The following is a 22151-nucleotide window of genomic DNA, read 5'->3' as shown; positions in this document are numbered from 1 at the left end:
AAAAATTAAAAAAGTAGTGTGGAGGTTGTATACTTCGCAACTTCAGCATTAACTAAGCAGAGACTATCTCATAACCGTCAAAATGGCCATAAGAGTAAATTAAATATTTGTTTAAAGATAAGAGTAACCGCCAACTGTTGGAAAGTCCCGCCTGGTACCAAAAAAAAAACCACGCGGTTTTATCAATTCAGCTGGAATCACAATCACGTAAGTCTAATTTTATCCATTCCTCTACGTCAAATAAACCATACAAACCCATACCTAAATTAGTTTAGTTGAACTAATACATGGTATAACCTAAAAAGGTCGAAACTGAATATACAGTCGACATAGCGTAACTGACTTAATTCACGCCCTGGACCCCCCCCCCCCTGTCCCGTAGAAGGGGACCGTTTTAATCAATAGGAAGATAGTGCCCATCGTATGTTGACCACGTACGTCTTAAGTTTTTAATTGTTCGCGTGAGTGGAGTAAGGTACGAGCAAAAATGACGTAAATACAATGATAGATTAATATTTTAGTAGGAGTGCTAAGGACACGGAGGTAATTAAGAAAATCGGCTAGGGTCTAGTTTCCTCATACGATCACAATGAAAAGTGGGTCAGACCTGGTAGTAGCCTTTCAGTGACCGCATTCTCTTGATCCTTGTCCGAAACTGGAGTTTGAGCCAGTCCAGAATCCACCGGAGTTTGGACTTGGGTCACTTCGAATTTTCCAGAGTTCTCCATCGTCATTTCTTTAATTATTTCCGCGTTTTTTTAAACAGTTTTAAGCGCGCAAAACGTCAACGATTGTCTTAAATTTCTTTGAATAACAACGAGAGAAAATTTATTAAAATTTTAATAACTCGATAACTTTTTAACAAAGACGCCAGAAACCCCACCGGTCAGAAGCGATCAAAGTTTTCCGGATTTCCGGATCGGAAGTCTATAGAACCGGATCCTCTTAAATAAAGGGGATCCTCCTAAGAAGTCCGGAGCGTAAACGCTACTATATACTATACTCTCAACCCGCGCGCGCGCGAGAGAGAGAGGAGAAGAGAGATAAAAATAATTTGAACGGAAAAATCCGTATTTTGGCTAAGCCTCGGTTAGGCGTAAAACGTCGAGTTTCTCCTCAAGGATTGAGCACAACGTCGGAGTGCGGCTGCCGCGGTTCGGGCGCTTTCCAAACCGCAGAGTTGGAAGAATCGAGTCGCGTCGTGAGTTGCGGGGAAGATCGGAGCATTTCGCGTCGGATGTCGACCCGAAACACGCTAAGCCTAACCGCCTAAGCCTAACCTTCGAATACGCCGCGATTTCGAGCGTCGAACAAAGCGACCAGGAAGAAGCGACTTTCCACCAACAAAGGGGGGCAGGGGGTCGCGGTTTAAAGGTCCGTTTAAAAGCCGACCGTCGCGGAGTGGACAGAGAGAAGTGATTTCAGTCGCGCGACGTCGGACTCGATCCGTCGCTGTTTCGCGGACCAGACTGCTCGGCGAAAGAGTGGCTGCAGCCGCGACGACACGGATAGCTCCTCCGTACGGGTCATGCGGGGAAGAGCCGAAACCAGGGGGATCGATCAACGCGCGCTGTTGCCAGCTCAGCTCCTACAGAAACCTGCTATGCCGAACCGGCAAAAGGAGGGGGATCGACGTAGCATGCGCGCGCACCGATGGCTCTACATCCCCCCCCCCCAAAACACGCATAACCGACATCAACGTGAGCGTAATGTTAGGCATGTACTGTAGTCATCCTCCAAAAGCATGCAACAGAACAGATGCTACAAAAAAATATATCCTATATAAATTTCACGTACACGCTTATGTACTATTGATAATATTTTTACCATTTTGTTTTACGTAAATAATTTTTGTGTCAGGAGTTTATTAATTATATTACGTGATAAGTTTCTAAGTACCTTCGCGAGCTTAACGGTCGCCAAACCATGGATGTTATCATACGTAACAATTACTCATAAGTGTGCCTCTGTTTAACATCTGTAATAAGAATTAAAATGAGACCTTGTTTCACAGCCACCAAAGAAAATACGGACTAACGTCGCGTCAAACTAGTTATAACTTCCTTCCCTCCCTGCCAGAAATAGTTTGGATGACGATAAACAGTCATCGATAGGGAAGTGACGTCAATTACGTCATATCCTTGCAACAAGGTCTCATTGAGAAAAAATTATTTATCGCACACTTATGAGAAATTATGTTACATATGTTATAAACCATATTTTGCAGATTATGTTTTGAAAATATTTATAAATATTGTGAGCCACACTTTATCGTACCATGACGTATTTTTAAAAGTAATGTCGAGTATGTTAATTGATGTTTCTTTAAATTAAAATGAAAAAGTAAAAAATAATGGTATTACGTCACAAAACCCGGTTTTATTACAGGGTTGCCAACAAATTGAGATTCAAATTTCCCGAGTATACCCTGACCATTTTGAGAGATTTCCCCTGACTTTTGATAGGTCAATTTTTTTTATTTTATAGTGTACTTTTATCAGAAGTTATATTTAAATGGAATTGTATTTCAGTGAAAGGTTAGTGCAATGTCGAAAAAAATTGGCCCAACTTTCAAGGAACTAAATGATAATCATAGAATTTATCTTGAAGTAAAATTACCTCCAAAAAGTGTCAAGATAAAATTTAATTCCCTGACCTTTCCTCGCGACTGTAGAAGTAAGAGGCTGTGACGATTAGGAAACATCCTATTTTTTGTTTTGTATTCATTTTATTTTATAGAAACATCTATTACTGGGTGAAAACTCGGAACAACTCCTGCGTTGAGTTTGCAAGTTCTCGCCCCACTGGTTTAAGGGGTTTTCCCCCGAGTTCTTCGGTTTCCCCTTCCATAAAAACTTGTCGCGGTTAACGGTAATAGTTAGTGTAGGGAGCTGTTGGCTCGATCTCGTGGCATGCAGGGCTTGCTACCACCCTCCTACGCATTGTAACCCGGCCACCTGATTAAGGGCTTCAAAAGTCGCATGATGACTTAGGCCTAAGGTGGTGCCTTGGGTATTAGCCTAGCTGATTATTAAACCCAGTTTCATTGAAAAAATATATAATACAGAGGTTAAGCATCATCAAGTTAGGTTGTAGTAGCAAAACCTCATAATTTAATCCGACAAAAAATTATACCCCTCTAAAAACTTACTATGCGAATATTAATTATCTACTTAAAAATCTTATCAGCTCAAACAAATATTAAAAGGTTTTTATTCCTTCCTAAATTTAAACGAACCGTTTGCATACTGAATTTTCACTTCCAATTTCATTCAGTCTATAAACGTTATATTGAAATATACTATTTACTATTTTGTTATATATAACAGCGCACAGTGCAAACCTGTGTATGGGCGAAAATAAAGAAACCTTTTACATTTACTTGGCTTTTATATCAAAAAATCCAGGAGGAATTTTCCACGAAAGGAACGAAAAAAAAAAGGACGCTAGTTCGAATCAAGGGCAGAAGCGAGGGAAAACGGGAGAGATAACGGCAATTCAAGGGTTATTTTTAGACCGCGCCACCCTGAAAATATATCAAGGTTTTAGCTTTCTAGTATCTCCCCTGAGAGCTCAAGAGAATGAACTATAAATCTACTATAGCTTCATTTATCTACGCTTTGCTTTAAATTATTTCCTTATAATTATTTTTAAGTAAAAACAGGGTTGCCACAGTTTTTTTTCACAATAAAATTTCTTGACTTTTCCAGGTTTATCCTGACCATTTCTGGAGATTTCCCGACTTATTTTGTGCCAAAATTGTATTTTTATAACCTATATTTTAGGAAACGTTTCCTATTTGCAACCGAAATTAAATTCCCTAGCATTTCCCTGATTACTATCACAATTTTTAAAATTCCCCGACTTTTCCCTGAATTTATACCCATATTAAAATTCCCTAGTTTTTACGGGAATTCCACGTTTTCCAGGTACCGTGGCAACCCCTGAAAACAGTTCAAAAAAGCAACGGAAAAAAAAGCAAACATTTGGTCTAAATTTGGTCTACAACCGCCTGTAGAAGTGTTCCACACGCAGCGCCCCGGTGTAAGGGAAATCGGTTAGCTAACAGGGGTAATGTTATGTTTGGAAATCTACCAATTTCCCTCCGTAGATGAAAATACCTTCGAATATAAATCCAGTCTATTCTTTAGCCCAAAAAATTCCAGTGGTTCCACACGCGGAACATTAATGTACGAAAGGTCGGTAAACTTCCAGGGGCAATGACTGTATCGGGACGATTTGATTCGAATTGGCAAAACTAAAAATAACCGGCCAATGGAATAGGCAGCCGAAGAAGGTCCTCGGATAATCCAATAAAAGCAAAGAAATTCGAGAATTTTCGTTTGTTACATCACGTTCGGCAGGCCCGGGGATCGAAGCGACAGCTAGGCCTAATAGAGGTACGTGAGACCAGCCCCGAAAGCTCCGGCGAAAGAAAGCGGAGAAGGTCAAAAGGTCAACTCGATGGTCAGCGAAAACCCAGATTTGCCAGAGACGCAAACCACCGGAAAGTCACTTCTTTTTCCAGACATTTCTTTGTCTATTGTGGTCAGATCGCTATTGTTTTAAGCCTTACGTGCCACCGAATAGAATGGCCTTCCGTTTCCGTTGTTAATTAAACGTTCAATATTACTTTTAAATTGTACCTTTTGATATTTAAATTCAAATCTTAATTACTCCATTCGCCTCGATTCTAGACGTGTGATATAAAATCAAAAATGATTTTTGTCGATTTTGAAAAATTAAAAAACAACTAGCTCAGGGTGACTAGGGAAAGGCCTTGAAAATATAGGAAACTAAACCGGCGAATTTTATGAAATTATAGGACATTAAATTGGAAAATATAGGAAAAATAATAAGATTATTGCATATCCGTATTCTTTGACTCGAATCACCTAGAATATTGATAACTTTTGGTACACTTATCTTGATTAGTGGGATCACTTATCAGATTTACAATGCCGGTACCAGCCAATACCCTTTAAAAAATTATAGGTATTATAGGTTTGGAATCCCTAAAATATAGGTTAAATACAGGTAAAAAATTATCAATATATAGGTTTTTATAGGATGAAAATTCACGGATACTTAAACTTTAATAAAACAATATCACAAAATTATGACTAAAAGTATCACATTTTTGCATTTTTGGAATACAAAGCAGCCTGGACCACTTTTAAAATGCTAGCATATTTTATGTGTCCCACACTTGTTTCAATTCTTCCTACCTCACGCCAAAAGTGGTCGATCCGCTGAGATTCGTCAATTTTTAACCCTTCCAATTGTGGTAGTTTAAAATCATCGACTGAATTACTGTAAAACTTTACATCAACATCAAATGGTAGAGATTTTTCCGCTCTTACGCATCTCTCTAAGCTATAGGCTTCTTGATTTCACTCGGTTTTAGAAATTGCAAATTTTTAAAGATATTTTTGGAGATTGGGAGTTTTTGATCAGATAATCTGCCATTTTCAAATAAAACTTTTGGCAAAAATTTATAAAAAAAACCGTAAACAATCCGAAATTTTTTCAAACTGTCTTAGTAGAATTTTAAAATGTTAAAAATATAGGATAAAAAAAGGAATTATAGGTTTTTATAGGACCATTTCAGAATTATAGGTAAATATAGGTATTATAGGTTCGCTGGGAGCCCTGCGGTACATTTCAAGATTTTGTTCGAAATTGGCAGTGTTAAAACTAGATGTTCTATGACACGTACAAAAAAGGTTGTTTAATTTTCAAAAGAGCGTGAAATTATAGGAAATTATAGGTAAATAGGTGAAAATAAAGGAATTTATAGGAGTCATTAAAAGTATAGGAAAAGTTAGGAAAATATAGGAAGTCTGGTCACCCTGCTAGCTTAAAATAAATTTCAAAAAGTTGGTATATAATTGAATGTAGTGGGCATTTTTCATTTGGAATTTCGTACAATAAATTGAGTTTTTCGTTCTGGTACGCAGGTAACGTTTACTAAACATACTCCTTAAGACATTGTCGTCTGTTTTAAGGTCTCAACTACCACTACTACGATGCAGCAGACAACATTATGACGTAGGGGAAGCTAGTCTTCACAAGGATATCTTCACCCTCTGACTCTTTAAATCCATATTAAACCAGTAATTACATTTAAATTTAAAATGGGAATTAAAGCGTCAGGATTATGGGTTCCAACAATCGCCAATTTTGCGTACGGTTTTTTCAATCTCAAAGTGATTTCAGAAATCAAAAACAGATTTGAAATTTCAGAGCACAATTTTAAGGTTTATTTTAAAATTTCAAAACTCATTTTTCTGTAGAGTGTACGAGATTTCTACCCCTCAGCCAGAATAGTATGCACAATCCTGACAAGAAAGGGTCAAAATGGTCAATACATCAACATCCAGTGTACATAACTACTGCTTTATGAAAGTCATTATCAGCTAGGCTAACACCCAAGGCACCACCCTAGGCCCAAGTCATCAAGCGACTTTTAAAGCCATTAATTCAGGTGGCCGGGTTACAATGCGTAGGAGGGTGGTGGCAAGCCCTTCATGCCACGCGAGCCAACAGCTCCCTACACTCACTATTACCGTTAACCTTGACAAGTTTTTATGGAAAGGGAAAACCCAAAATGTTGAGGGAAAACACCTTTAAACAGTCGGGAGAGAATTTGCAAACTCAACGCAGATGAGGGGTTCCAATTAAGTTTTCACCCAGTGCCACAAGCTGGGATCGAACCCGCCTCCTCTAGCTGAGAGGCGAAAGTGCTAACCCCTTCGACACCTCACGAATTAAATTTCCAAAACCTAAAAAAAAAGCTATTTACTTTGTAAAAATCGAGTCCTCATGAAAAATTTAAATAACTAACCGTAACGCACGCTATAATTTAGTAGTGACATTTAGTTATAAAATAGAATACAAGTAATAAAAATTCCCCAAAGCATCGTACAACCAGGTAAACGCAAAGATTAATTTAAAAGAAAGAAAACTATAAATTTTCATCCTGCAAGCAATAAGCTTTATTCTTTGAAATTGGAAATTGAATTCTTTTGTGATCATACATCAGGCTGGGATGGGATGGGAGGAGGTGATACTATGTAAAACAAGTTTAAGACAACGAACAACGCTAGAGGGGAGAGCGTTCTTTATAAATGCTGGAAACAAAACTAATGGTGCCGTTTATCATCTAATGAAATTCCAATTTCACGGCTCGACGAATTTAGATTCCGGCGCAGAGGGCCACAGCCTCCGATCAAAATCCGTTCCCCGAAAAAGAAGGGCTCGATCCCAATCCATTTTCACTCGCTCGCTCTTATTACACGCCAGAGGGGAGGGCAGGAAGCCCATCCATCCCCCCAAACCATTCCTCGGAATCTTCCGGCACCCGAACCTTTCATATTTTTTTTACCCCCAACAATCTATAACTATCCGAATCAAGATGGCTCTGGGTAAGAGCCAAAAAAAAATGGGGGAGTGGAAGCTCTTAACCCTTTCTCACCCCCGACTTAATCGAGAAATTCTAGAGACCTATTTCCACAATTCCTACCCAACTATCCGCGTAAATAATGAAGACGAAAAAATTGAGCCTCTCCAAATTAAAATTCTGCCAATACGGTCTTATCTTAGAATTCTTTATTTTTTCTCTACGTTATCCGATTTTGATTTTTTAACAGTTTTTACTTAGCATGACCTTTTAGTTTGATGTAAAGTGGCGTTTGTAGTTATCGTTAGCTTAATTAAACGATACGGGATCTCTATAGTTTTCAAAGACCAACTTAAATTAATTTATTAATGTTGGCATAAGTAACGTAACATAACATTAAGTATGACAATTAACGAGATTTACAACCAAACTGATTTTCATAGTTATTGCGTAATCAAGATGTTTTCTCACAGAGCCCTCTAGTGTCTAAAATATGCGAGACTTCCGCAAAGCCGAAATATCTGGTTTCCGATAGATAGGCTGAATATTAGGCTAAAATGATAAAAATTAAAAACGTTTTTCTCGGCGCCACGAGCTCATGTTTTTTATGATAAAATACGCAAATACGTAGATTAGTCCATTACATTATGGACTTATCTACTTATTCGCGTATTTTATCATCCTTTGCACAGTCCATATGTGGTTTCTTCTTCTTTATCACGCATGATTCGCACGCGGGCTTCAAAACAAAGCCAAAGCCCCTCACGACTCCAGAACAAGCTCTCCGATATTAGGCTTAATTTTTATCAAAACGTAGGCATCCAAAACGGTAAGTCGCGAGTCCAAGTTACAGCTCGAAGAGAGTATCAGAGCAGAAAAAAGGTTCGGTAGAAAATTAGCATTAAAGCAATAGGAAGTGTCATACTTATTGTTATTATGTTACTTACGATGTTAGTCTTATTAAGAAAGTATATATTTAAAGGGAATAACTGTTGAGAAGATTTTGAATGCACTAATAATTGGGGCTAATGGAAACCTCTCCCCTCTTGGTCCATTGCGTCGAAAGACTATTTATAGGGAACCAATAAGATACTGGGTCTATTTTATTTAATTTTAAAATGAGGAGATGACGGATTTTAAGAAACGATGAAAATGGTCTCAACATTATAGTCATCTTAAGCATAAATAAACAATTTTCAATAAAGAGAACGGTTTTTAAAAGTATTGAAGCCCGAATACTTTCAAAGGTTTTAAAAACAATACGAAAATGTAATATTAAAATATAGAAACCCACAATGTTTTTTCGCGTAATACGAAACTTTTATTAAAGTGTACTTAGGAAGATCTTTTTCTAAGAATAAAACGCATCTTTAAATATGCTTAGTTTATATTCTAGTAGAATAAAACCAAATCATCCTTTGAAATCAAAATATAACTAAGTAAATCGCCTTATTTGATGGCATTTTGATAAAATCGTTAAAAGAAACGAAAAACTTAAACAATTCTTTCAAAGAATGGAAGCCGAAAGAACAAAAACTAACAGAATATTACTTAGAAATGAAGTTTTGATTTGGCCTACCAGGGTTGGCGATTTAAATCAGATTTAAATTTTGATTAAAATCAAGATATAAATCCAGATTTTTTTAAAATCATCGATTTAAATCGCAATGTATTTCAATGCCGGAATAAAACGATGGCTAAAAATAGGTTAGCTTAATCAAATTAAAATAGAAAATATGAGCAAACTAAAATATTAATTAATTTAATTAAAGTTTAATTTCATTCAAGATTAGCTAACTCACAAAAGTAAAATATCCGTTAATTATAAAGGGAAAAAGACATTAATCATGGATAGTAGATTTTAGAGGATCGGTAAAAAGCCTGGTTTTTAGCCCCCGTAAACCCATCACACTAAGGGAGTCGTCCAAGGTTATTTGAAAAACAAGTATCTCTAAGATAAACACTAACAACGTAAGTACATTTTTACTCCAAAAGGTATTTTTTCACGTTTTTATAGATTAAATATGATATACTAAATATCAGTTGATAGTTTTTATTGAATTAAAAAACCAAAGTTAAATATTACTAAAATATAAAACGCAAAAATTACGTAACAATATCAACCGCATTAGATTCCCATTTTGAAATTTTAAGATCACGTGGTACAAACGACCTTGCACTCACTCAGTCTCTCGAGCTGATTGATACGCGGGGAGAAATAAAATGCACCGTGGAAGGGTATCGAAAATCTGTCCTCTTAATTTACTGTCCATGCATTAATTGTATAAAAATCAATAAATTCAATAAAATAAACTAAAAAAATGCGATTTAAAATTAAAAACAAATTATTGATTTGATTTTTATTAAAAAAATCATAACAGTGGCAACCCGGTTGTCTACATAACGTTGAAATAACATCTATTTATCCCAATTTTGACTTAATTATCTAGCGTGCAAGGCCTATATTTATGTCTCAAAGCGTTCTTCCCCACCAATAAAGTTTATTCCCACCTTAAGACCCGTTTAATACCGATCCTGAACTGATATAGACTGCTCTCTAAGTACCGATTTCCAAAGGTTTAGTTTTAGTTCATGGCCTAGTTAGTTTTATCTAAAAATCGATAGAAACAAGCTGATCTAAATATATCGATGCTACAGAAATAATTTTGGGTGAATAACTGTGGTCATTGAAACCCGGGCCGGTCATGGTCCCCCTGGTACGTTGGCGATAATTTCCGTGAAATTACCTTTGACATTCAAACGTGTTGAAAAGCTTCGTTTACTTTTAACTCCGAAAATACTCCATTTCATACGGCGTGTTTATACACGGATTTCTATCATTAAAGTTTAGCGAGTGCACGCGTCATGTCATGGAAATAGGCGCTACGATTTAAAGCGCTATAATTTAGAAGACCTCTATAGCAAACATGCCCCAATAGCGATGGACCCAGTGGGCCAACTATCGCCAAGGGTTCGAAATTCCGCGTCGACATCCCGGAGCGACTCGGCCAATATATGGCGAGGTTACGGATTTGACAAGTAACGACGTCGGGCGGACAAGGATTTGGCGTCAAAGCGAACAACGGGAGCGTGGCCGCGGATGGGAACCACGACAGATATTCCGCAATTAACGGTAGAACTAATTCCTGGCCTCCTCCTGTCGTGTTCCAAACCCCACCCGTTCCAGTCTTAAGACTTACCTACGCCGATAACCGTCGTCAACAAGTCTTCGCCACACGCGATAAAATTGGAAATTAAGATAACAATTGTTGATCCTATAATCTCTAGCCGCCATTTCAACTGCGTGGAAAATTCCCACGTTTATTCTCCGAAGATACCTTTGTTAAACATTTCGACAATTCGACGAGAAAATGGTTTAAGCGGTCGAAATAGGACGCGATATTTACTTAAGTAATGCTGGTACAGGTTTTCGATTGAACCCTATTACTGGGAAGCTTCATAGGGGTTTGGGAATAACCCACAGAAGGGGTGACACCATTAATTAGTTTATAAAATGAAAAAAAAACAGCTTTATGGTCTAGTAATCATAGGGGTGAAACCATGAGTTGCAGTGATGAACCATCTCAAGATGCCAAGTATTTAAAATAGGGTTAAGGTTAATTATCATTTGATACATTTTAACTAAACTATGCGTGTTCGAATAATATTGAACAATGACGTGATAATTAAACTCTAAATTAGGCCTCAAAATTTGTATTACACCAACGAACAAATAGAGCGATACTTTATTTTTATTTAGATGCTTTTCCTCCGTTACATTGTTAGTCAGTTTAAACTAGTCTAGAGGTTTAGTTTTACTTTTAGATTAGAAAAAATGAGGCGAAAATGCCGCTTTGTTGAAATTTGCAAATAATATATTGACTTTCTTTCGGAAAAATGCGAATATTTTCCGGAAAAACGGCCTCGGTCATTTTCCAGGAAATTTTCCGATTTACAACACTATTAATAAGTCACCCATGCTTTTTCTAATTGGGGAAAAAAGCATACCAGCATAGCGGCCATAGACAAAGGTTATGCTGCCAAGTCCCTATTAAAGTAAACTAGTTTTTCGAAAATAAGATAAACCTTTCAGAATTGGGTTAAGTGTCGCCATCTATCCATCACAGTTGGAAATAAATATAAGTTGCGCAGAGGGGGTAATAAATATCGTAGAAATATTGGTCCTCACAGTAGTAAAGTTCATAGCGTATTGCGAGTAAACTGCTCCTTATCTTAATTTTAACGCAGAAATTCCTTTGGAATAATTTTATGTAGGTGACAGTGTTTTAAACAGCTAAAAATAGCATTACGTTTATTTGCAATACGGGTTCTTTTAAATCTTTAAAGTTAGTAATGATAATTCAAACAGATGGAAACCCAGATTAAACCGGATTAAACGTTCGGGCTTAAAACTGGGCATTATTACTAACCGCAGTAGAGGCCTAAGAGTTTTACGTTTGAGGACGCTTAAACCATACTAGGATAACCCGGTAATAAAAACAATTTAAATTTCCTAACTCTTAATAATTTAAGTGATATAACGGAATATTTTAAAAACTGAATAACATATTTCCAATTGTTTATAGCGAGGGGTCAGACATTTACCAAAATCCCGTACACTTTGTCTAAAATCGCAAAATCTTTTAACTCTCTCTATGGTAAATTAACACTGAAATCCCAAAATCACTTCAAAAATTAATGATAAAATCGCCAAAATCTCTACGAAATCCTGAAATCCCGTACAAAATAATGGCAAGTGTCCGACCCCTCGGTTTATAGTCATTTTCTGTTAAAACAACTATATCAAAAGAGTCCAATATACCAGCAATTTAAAAAAAAAATTTACTTCATAACAATTAATTTTTCAAGTAAGACTATAAAGGAGGAACTTTTCAAAAATCTTAAGAAAGGGCTTCAAAAACATTTTACACCCCCGAAAATACCCAAGCGAAGCCTCCGACTAATCAAAGCCACGAAACAAACACTCGTACATGTTTCCCGAATTGAAATGAAACGGAAGAACTCACCGACTACCGGCGTGCTGCTGAAGCGACCGCTCAGCTTTCGTCTAATCATGTCCACAATATTCTTCCGGCGTGTTAATTAACACACTTCCGACTAAAATCCCCACTTATTAGCAGCGGGCTATAGTTGCTCGAAACGACGGCTCGAAAGGGTCGCGGGTCTTCGGCAAACCCTTCCGAGGAAATATTTCAAGGGCTTATAAGTCAAACACTATAGGAAGCGATCGGCAGACGGCTTGTGCTTCCAGAAATAGTTCGACACTGACGCCGACTGTTAGTTTGTTGTCGGAAGAAACGGACGAATGGAAAATTTCAGAGTTTTTCCCACTAAAAAATATCCTCTCCATGATACCTCTACCACGCTAGATTTTTTTAAAAGGTACGGTGGGGGTGGTTTAAAAATAGGACCGAAGAAGAAAATATTGGGGTAGCACGTTCGTCATGTTTTTAATTTCTACTCGCTTATCAGTTTTTTAACCGCTTCAAAATTTAATCACCGTCTGTAGACCAAATTACCATCTACCGACGGACGTAATGGATCTTTCGAGTAATAATATTTCATAGACCTAAATAATGACGTCAGAACCTCGTTTTAAAATTGGCTAGGGTATACTTCTGTTTATAGACAGCAGTTAGGAATTTATTGCCAGACCAGAATCTTGATTCGTTTAGAGCGCCGTTTGTGCCGGGAGTAGTGGCTCACTCCTGTAATCCCAGGCGTCCGGGAGGCAGAGTTTGTGGATGGCCGTGTGAGGACGACCACCAATATCCCAAAGGGTGGTCGGAATACTTCCGCCACGGGTGTCCTCACCCCTGTCCCCACGTATCCCCCCGTTGGCGTGCCCGTTACACATATCTCGCCCTGATTAATCAGTTATTGTGTGCTGGCGTTTAAGGCCTTGGGTCGACACCGATGTGTGGATGTCAAAAAAAAAAAAGAGCGCCGTTTGTATCGCCAAATTCGAGGGGGCAGTCACTTAAGAAATTTGGTGTACAAATAGTGATAAATCGAAATAATTATTTCCGGAAATCTAGAAATACAGGAGAAATATTAGAAATATTTTAGATATTTCTGGAAATCTAGAAATATTAGGAATCTAGAGAAATCCAAAGAGTTATTAGAAATCTCGAGAAATTCAAGGAATGTTGGAAATCTATAGAAATAAACGGAAATATTTCCGATATTTCTGGAAATCGGGAAATCCAAAGAAATGTTGGAATTCTAGAAAATAAACAGAAATATTGAAGACATATCGGAAATATTTGGAAATCAGAAATCTGGCGTACAATTTCTTAATAAGTGGCTACCCCCTCGACCACTCAAATATTAATCATATGTAGACCTGATATATTCAGCTCATTTTTACCAACGTGTTATTCACGCGTCCGCAATGCTATTGAAACGTTTCGTTCACGTCAACTTAGACCAACAAATCAGGGATAGTACACTCAAATGGTAAACGCGCATTTCCAAATGATAACGCGTCCTCTGATGGCAGAGGTTTAAAATATATCTACTCTGTCACGTGATTATCTCCGAGCTAATGTAGCACGTATTTCTGATTGAGTAGACAATTTCCGAAAGCCACTACCATAGCACTAACGTTAGGCTTGCTTTAAGCTAATCAGAAGTTCCTCCTAGGCGCTTTATTTTGGCTCACTAACCGAGGTGTTTATCTCCGATTTCGTCCAAACTCGGGTGGTAAGTAAACCTTGAAAATCCCGAAAAGGGTGGACAAGATTGTGCTTTCATTTTGCCATGGCAACCGAAAATGTTTTTGACAACTTAAAACCTGATTTTCTCTACGGAAATTAACATGGGAAAGTCCAAGATTTCAAGGGTCCCCCCCCCCCCCTTTGAATATTTATCCATAATTTAATTAATTTGAAACATAATTCAGAAAATGTGTAAATTTTGATAAATACATGCCAATTTAGGTAAATATAGTTAAGTTGGGTATATTTTGGTAAATACATGTTAATTTAAGTAAATATACTTTAATTGTGTAATTTGTAATCTGTTTTTCTGCGCACAAGTCAGCTTCTTGGCTTTGCAGATATTGTTTTTTTTTCCAAATAAATAAATAAATGGGTAAGTTTGGGTAAATATACGTAAATTGGATAAGTTTGAGTAAATATACGTTAATAGGGTAAGTTTGGGTAAATATACGTAAATTGGGTAAGTTTGGGTAAATATACGTAAATTGGGTAAGTTTGGGTAGAAATACGTAAATTGGGTAAGTTTGGGTAGAAATACGTAAATTAAGTAAGTTTGAGTAAATATACGTAAATTGGGTAAGTTTGAGTAAATATACGTAAATTGGGTAAGTTTGAGTAAATATACGTAAATTGGGTAAATTTGTTCAAATAAGGGTAAATACACGTTAATTTCCGTAGAGAAAATAAAATTTAAGTTGTCAAAAATATTATCGGTTTCCATAGCAAAACGAAAGTCCATTCTTGTCCACCCTTTAGGGGATTTTCAAGTTACACGAAGGTCTACTGTCCACCCGAGTTTGAACGAAACTGTTTGTCAGTTCCCTTAATATCTACCTGGTCGAAGGTGCTCTAGGCGTACGCGTTCCCGTTAATAGCCCGAGGCTTAACGCGCCGAAGAAAACGACAAAAGCTTTTAAGATTTCCCATGAAAAAACTCTAAACCGCAAAAACCCATTAAACGCGAGTTATAAACAACAGAATGTCAAAGAAAAATAAGGCCAAAAAAATGCTGTTTTTTTTGGGGCTATGCAAGTTCGCTGATTACTTTAGTTTTCTTCGGACGAAAAGTCGAATCATTAAGAGGTTCGGCGCTGGCGTCATTAGCGAGAGAGGAAGGCTGATAGTCAGCACCAAACACCTCCTAGCGGCGAATTGTATCGCTTGCTTCTGATACGGTTTCAATGATTCTGCCCCCCCCCCCCTTTTAATTGGTTGGAAAGAGGAAAATTTTCTTAATTAGACATATTGCCAACGCCACACTGTCCGAAGAAGATCCGAGGGAGATTCTTAAAGAGCGTTATAAATGGATTCCGAAGCTACCCTTTTTAATTGTTCCTGCTTATTTCTAAGCCTTCCTTTTAATTGGTTTCATTCGCGAAACACCCAAAAGGAAACCCACCCCCCAAACGGTCGGGTTAGGCTGATACTTGGAACAAAGAGTATAAAAACTACGTAACCTAGAGATATAATGACGGTCGAAAGCAGTAAAGGAAGTTGTAGCAACCGGGGGGGAAGGCACTCAGTGAATTTGCACTTCAAATTTCGGTACCGCAGCGCCACTACGGCAGTTTTAAGTGGCAATCATTTTAATTTAGTTCAACATTATTGAAAATTCCTTAAGGAATTGGTTACCTTTAGGACTTGGCAACGTTAGAGAACAAACGCCTTATTCTTCACTTTTTGAAAATAAACACCGAAACAACGAATCCACAAATTCTAACTAAAAAAATCACGAAACAGTAACCAATTACTGTCACTTTTTTGAATTGACAGATATTAGACAATTAAATATCCAAAATGCCAAATTTAGCACCTCCGCAACACCGTAACTGCCATTTTTCTCCGGTTTTATTATTTATTGTACTAAATACTGCCGTAGTGGCGCTGCGGTACCGAAATTTGAAGTGCAAATTCACTGAGTGCCTTCCCCCCCGGTTGCTACAACTTCCTTTACTGCTTTCGACCGTTATTATATCTCTAGGTTACGTAGTTTTTATACTCTTTGCTTGGAAGCCAGGTTTTGTTGACTGTGGCAGCTACCAGCTCTCTTAACAAAAAATTTCCAATAAGGCTCCTTCGATTCGTAGGGATTTTCGGGAATCCCAGTCCAGACAGAGCGCGAGAAAGCCATTCCAGTCGAAAAGAAAAGGGTTTATTTTTTCCCTTCCAAGTTTCTTAAAGTTGGTCATGCTTACGAATTTTCCCATTATCAAGTTTAAAAAAGTTAAACCTCTTTTTGGGGTATAATGGAATATTTATAAGTTATACTAATTAAAATGTCCAATTTAATCCCCTAATTTACTAATAGTGGAAATACTAGGATTACCATACAAAATCTTTTCACGGACGGAACATTATTAGATGCAGTAGGGGCGCTATGGATAGGCTGATGTAGACCTAGGGTATATTTACATAGGGTGTACCAATAAAGTACCTTAAAGGCAGGGTTGGAAAAAAGCCGGCTTTTATTGAAAAAATCCAGACCAGTGGTTTTAATTGGCTATAAGCGGGTTTTTTTCAGTTATATCCGGCTAAAATGTAAACAGTGCCTTTTACTTATGTAAGTAGAAATTGTCTGCAGTTATTGTCGTAAATAAGGAACTAAACAAATAAAGCGAAATAACTATATAAAATAACTGAATTCTTTTGATTTCCTCTGCAAATTCCCCCTAGTTTTTGTGTATGACGCACCGACAGAAGCGAGGCAGCGAACTTTGGAACTTTAAACCTACCGAAAAACTGGTAAAAGTAAACCGGTAAATATGAAACAAAACATAAACTAAATTTCTAAATAAAAACTATTAATTTACTAAATTATTCATATTGTAATTTTTTTTAAAAAAAAGCCACAAAAATCTTGATTTTTTCAAGTGGCGCTAACCGGATTTAACCAGGTGGCTATAACCGGTAAGGCTGGTTCTATGCCAACCCTGATTATATAACATTACCAGCGTGGGCTCAAGGATACTTATTTCGTAAGATAATATACTTCAGATATGATGCAATATTTATTTCTTTAATCTAAATTTCCAATGAAGTTCTCATTAAAATATGTATTCAGGACTTAGTTATGACACTTTATAATCACAATTCAAAATTCTTTTAAGTCGCTCATTTAAAATAAAAATATTTTTTCCATCGAATTTTAATTTTAATATTAATATATCCGGTTTTAACCAGGTGGCTATAACCGGTATGGCTGAATATGTTACAATGAATATGTTGGCCCACCACCAGGGTATTTGCTTTTCAGGCAAGTTATCTCAAAGGGGGACCGGCAGAAGCAAACCTAGACCTTTAAGAAATTCAACATTTAAGGTTAATTTGCGTAACTTTAAGTAAACATTAGTCTCAATATCAAAGACAAATAAGATTTTAAAAGGTACCACAAAACTTATTGCATAGCTTTAAAATATTATATTAAATACTTCAAGACTTAACAGATAGAGCCAGCGTAGAAATTTTAAATTATCTAATATTTTATATAGTATTTTTTCGTGTTACTTTCTATGGCCTAATTTCTCCCGAGTTGAACAATTATTTATAGTTGTAAATCAAAACATCTTCTAAAATAGTGTTAGAAGTAGTTTTTGTAATAAACAATTAATTATTCATTTTCCGGGAAATACTTTAAATTTACTTACCCTTTATTTTAGTAAAGATTTCACAATTTGTAACCGAAATTAAATTCCATGACATTTTCCCAACTTTAAATAATCAGCTAGGCTAATACCCTTGGCACCACCTTAGGCCCAAGTCATCAAGCGACTTTTAAAGCCATTAATTCAGGTGGCCGGGTTACAACGCGTAGGAGGGTGGTGGTAAGCCCTGCATGCCACACGAGCCAACAGCTCCTTACACTAACTATTACCGTTAACCTCAACAAGTTTTTATGGAAAGGGAAACCGAAGAGCTCGGGGGAAAACCCCTTAACCCAGTGGGGAGAGAACTTGCAAGCTCAACGCGGAAGGGGTTGTTCCCAGTTTTCAGCCATTGCCACAATCTGGGATCGAACCCGGCTCCTCTGGCTGCGAGGCGAAAGTGCTAATCACTCCGGGACCCCACACATTAGACCCGTATTCAAATTCCCTGACTTTTCCAGGAATTCCAAGTTTTCCCGGTATTGTTGCCACCCTGCATTTGTCATGGCACGTTTTTTTGGCCAAAATTGGCAATCAAATCGACTAAAGCTAGGTTATTACTTTTAAGGTCTGGTTTAAGCTAGTTAAACAACTAGGAGCTGCTGAGTTTGTTGCTCCTAGGTTAAACAAATGACAAATAATTTTGGAATTTTTTAATTTTCAATTCTCCTACGTATCCTATGAGGTCATACACAATAATGGCATTGTAACCCAGCCACCTGAATTAAAAAGGCTTCAAAAGTCGCTTGATGACTTAGGCCTAAGGTGGTCCCTTTGGAATTAGCCTAGCTGATTATTATTTAAAGGCAGACATCAGGAAGTGAAACGAACAATTTATTTTGAAGTTCCAAGGTGAAAAAGAGACTAGCTAGAGCCTAGAAGGTGGTTGCAAAGGAGGTCTTTATTTTGAAACGATTGCACGTGGGCGACGGAATCCGCAAAGGAAGAAGGCTTTTTGATTCTGATCACGAAAAGTACAAGCAGTCGCACGAAGCCGTCGCCACCATCCAGATATTTTTATTATTCCACGAAAATACCAAAAGAATATTAAACCGAGTTGCCGGGTTATACAAGCAACAGAGGGATTTGATAAGATCACCGTCCCTGCGTAACCGTATGCAAAGCGACGAATTCTTCACTCGAGACAAGTATCTCGTTTTCTTTATAGCTCTCTAAGGCTTCTTTAAAGGATTATTCGTACGTGACGGCGTTGCGACGGACCCGAGTAAAAGTCGAGCTAAAAGGTCACAGGGTGGTAACGGTCCCGACTTCAGAGCGTCGAAATGTAGATCAGACATGGCGTGGAAAGTTACCGCAATATGTAAGAAAATTGGGTCTGAAAAACCAATCTTATCTATACTGTTTTTATGCAGGGCTGGCGTTCTCTTTGCGTTAAATTCAGTCCATGATAACTAAAATGTTTATCCTTTTCCGTACATTTTCTAAAGGGATGACCAAGTTTTCCAATTTTAAAGGTCAAAATCACCATTTTCAAGGTTGAGATAGCCTTTATTGTTATAAGTATAAATTTATATATTTATACTGAGAGAAAGTGGCTGTGAGGATGCAGGGTTTATACAGCTATTGGCAACCCGATTTTCCTGATATATCCAGGTTTTCCCACGGATAATTCTAGTGTTGTAAGTCGGACAATTTTCCGCAAAATGACCGAGGCCTTTTTCCCGGAAAATTTTCCCTATTTATCATGGAAAAAAAAGGTTTAATTCCATGATTAGTCTAATATTGTTTGCAAATTTAAATAAAGCGGAATTTTCGCCTCATTTTTTCGAATCTAAAAGTAAAACTAAAAATCTAGACTAGTTTTATCTGATTAATAATGTAACACTATTAATGTTTTGTAGTATGTTTACTGATATTAGACATTTTATATCGATAAAAAGATAAAATCAATATAATAATTTCGGTAAGAAAATGTACAAACATTTGGGAATAATTTTAAGTTAATTAAAAAAAAAACAAATTATTAAAAAAAAACATTTTTTAAATAACTAGGTTCAAATCATGATTTTTATTATTATTATTATCCCGGAGCAAGCGAAAATAAACCAGCTTCTATTATAGTCAGTTGCAGGTTATGAAATGCAAAATATCTAGTACAATTGGCGGGAAAATACAAGCACGATGTTCTGTTAAATCGGCGACGGGAATTTCGGATTATTTTAATAATAATAATCAGCTAGGCTAATACCCTTGGCACCACCTTACGCCTAAGTCATCAAGCGACTTTTAAAACCATTAATTCAGGACTGGTGGCCCGGTTACAATGCGTAGGAGTTTGGTGGCCAGCCATTCATTCCACGCGAGCCAACAGCTCCCTACACTAACTATTACCGTTAACCTCCACAAGTTTTTATAGAAGGGGAAACCGAAGAATACCTCACTACAATAAATGATGATAACTGTTTTAAAATCTTATCTATGATGATTAATTAATTATCAGTCTGAATTATAATGCAATAGACGGTATTTTCGAAAATTATATAACTTAGAAATGCAACTGTAAACAGGCCAAATTCGAAATTACCGGCCCCAATTTAAAGTAAATTCGTGCTAGTTATCTTTCCACAAAATATACTAGATATTTTGGTGTTCGAAATAAGCGTGACAGGGCGTCGACCTTCCCTCCCGCGATGCGCGGCTTGTGGTGCACGAAATAACGAGCAGCGAGATAATAGGCATAAGTTCTTAGAGTTAATTAAAAGCGTCCAGATTGATGAGCCAACAATTAAAAGAGGAGAGGGGATGACACCACGGCAGCAGCAACCACACGCCGGGAAAAAGCTCCATCAATTTGTTTCGCAACGCCAGGATTAAACAAGATGTCCCCCAGCCAGATACTTGTCACACGGACCTCAAAGTACGAAATTGTTATCAAGATATTAAACGTATTCTTAAATTTAGCGTGAAATTCACGCTACGCAACAGAGTTGAAGTTCTCTCCCCACTGGTTAAAGGGGTTTTCCCCCGAGTTCTTCGGTTTCCCCATTCCATAAAAACGTGTAGAGGTTAACGGTAATAGTTAGTGTAGGGAGCTGTTGGCTCGTGTGGTGTGCAGGGCTTGCCACCACCCTCCTACGCATTGTAACCCGGCCACCTGAATTAATGGCTTTAAAAGTCGCTAGATGACTTAGGTCTAAGGTGGTGCCTTGGGTATTAGCCTGACTGATTATTAAAAGTTGGGAATTATTACATGAAATAGGTTAGGGGAAATCTCCGGAGATGGTCAGGCAAATCCTGTGAAAGTCAAGTAATTTCAATCTGAAAAAAAAGGTGGCAACCCGGAAATGGTTTCAAGTGATAATGTTATAATGGTTAGGCACACAATCCAAACCTCTACTTGGAATGCTTATCTTGGCGTATCGCGTATGGTAAGATCACTCTGACGGCTTACGAGAGATAAAATCCCCTCTCACGTTGTTGTTTGTGACATCGAGACCAAAATCTGCCGTGATAAGCATTCCAAGTAGAGGTATGGATTCCTGATATTAGTCTTTGGATAATTTAAGGTGATAATTAGAGTTCGAATATTTCAAGTAAAATCACATAAAAAATTATAATTTATAAAAGACTAAAGATCATAAAATTACAGGAAGTATTCAGTTTTCTCGTTAAAGGTTAAATTTTGCTTCATTAAATCTTTCATAATTTTAACTTGTCAATTTGAAATTTTGAACAGACTAAAACGTTGGGGAGGGGGAAAAGGTTTTAAATAAGATGTCCGAAACCTCTCTTAAAATTCCCCGAAAACCAGACAATTGACAAATACGCTAGGGGCAGGTCACTTCCATTTTGGATGCGTCTTAAAAGCCGACTACATAAATCTTCGGTTTACTCTGTCTATCACTGGAAGTCGGCTGACTGCAATACACGTGTGCCATGCATTCAGCCGACTTCCAGTGAAAGACAGAGAAAACCGAAGATTTATGTAGTCGGCCTTAAATCATAGTAAAATGATTAAATCAGGGAAATCGTGATTAAAAAATCTAATCACGATTTAAAAGAAATTAAATTATTCTAATCAGGATTTAATCATTCTAATCAGGATTTAATCAGGGAAATCGTGATTAAAAAATCTAATCACGATTTAAAAGAGATTAAATTATTCTAATCAGGATTTAATCATTCTAATCAGGATTTAATCAGGGAAATCGTGATTAAAAAATCTAATCACGATTTAAAAGAGATTAAATTATTCTAATCAGGATTTAATCATTCTAATCAGGATTTAATCAGGGAAATCGTGATTAAAAAATCTAATCACGATTTAAAAGAGATTAAATTATTCTAATCAGGATTTAATCATTCTAATCAGGATTTAATCATTCTAATCAGGATTTAATCATT

General features: G+C 37.1%; 1 protein-coding gene across 8 annotated transcripts in view; it reads right to left on the bottom strand.

Annotated features, from left to right (window-relative positions):
* kcc (solute carrier family 12 member kcc) overlaps positions 1-22151 on the bottom strand; it is a 276301-nt gene that overhangs the window by 44460 nt on the left and 209690 nt on the right. The window contains exon 1 of one of the 8 annotated variants that reach the window (XM_090167744.1): positions 12430-12659. The exons of 6 other annotated variants lie outside the window; for them this stretch is intronic. In XM_090167744.1, the coding sequence (XP_090023870.1) occupies positions 12430-12478 (49 nt within the window). In that variant the 5' untranslated portion in view covers positions 12479-12659. Of the gene's footprint in view, positions 1-607; positions 1572-12429; positions 12660-22151 lie in introns of those variants that run through there. One more of the 8 variants, XM_090167743.1, reaches the window with a different exon arrangement.

This window comes from Leiobunum rupestre, chromosome 3, assembly GCF_980474605.1.
Source record: "Leiobunum rupestre chromosome 3, qqLeiRupe1.1.hap1, whole genome shotgun sequence".
Classification (NCBI taxonomy): domain Eukaryota; kingdom Metazoa; phylum Arthropoda; class Arachnida; order Opiliones; family Sclerosomatidae; genus Leiobunum; species Leiobunum rupestre.
This window is presented reverse-complemented; position numbering and strand designations above follow the sequence as displayed.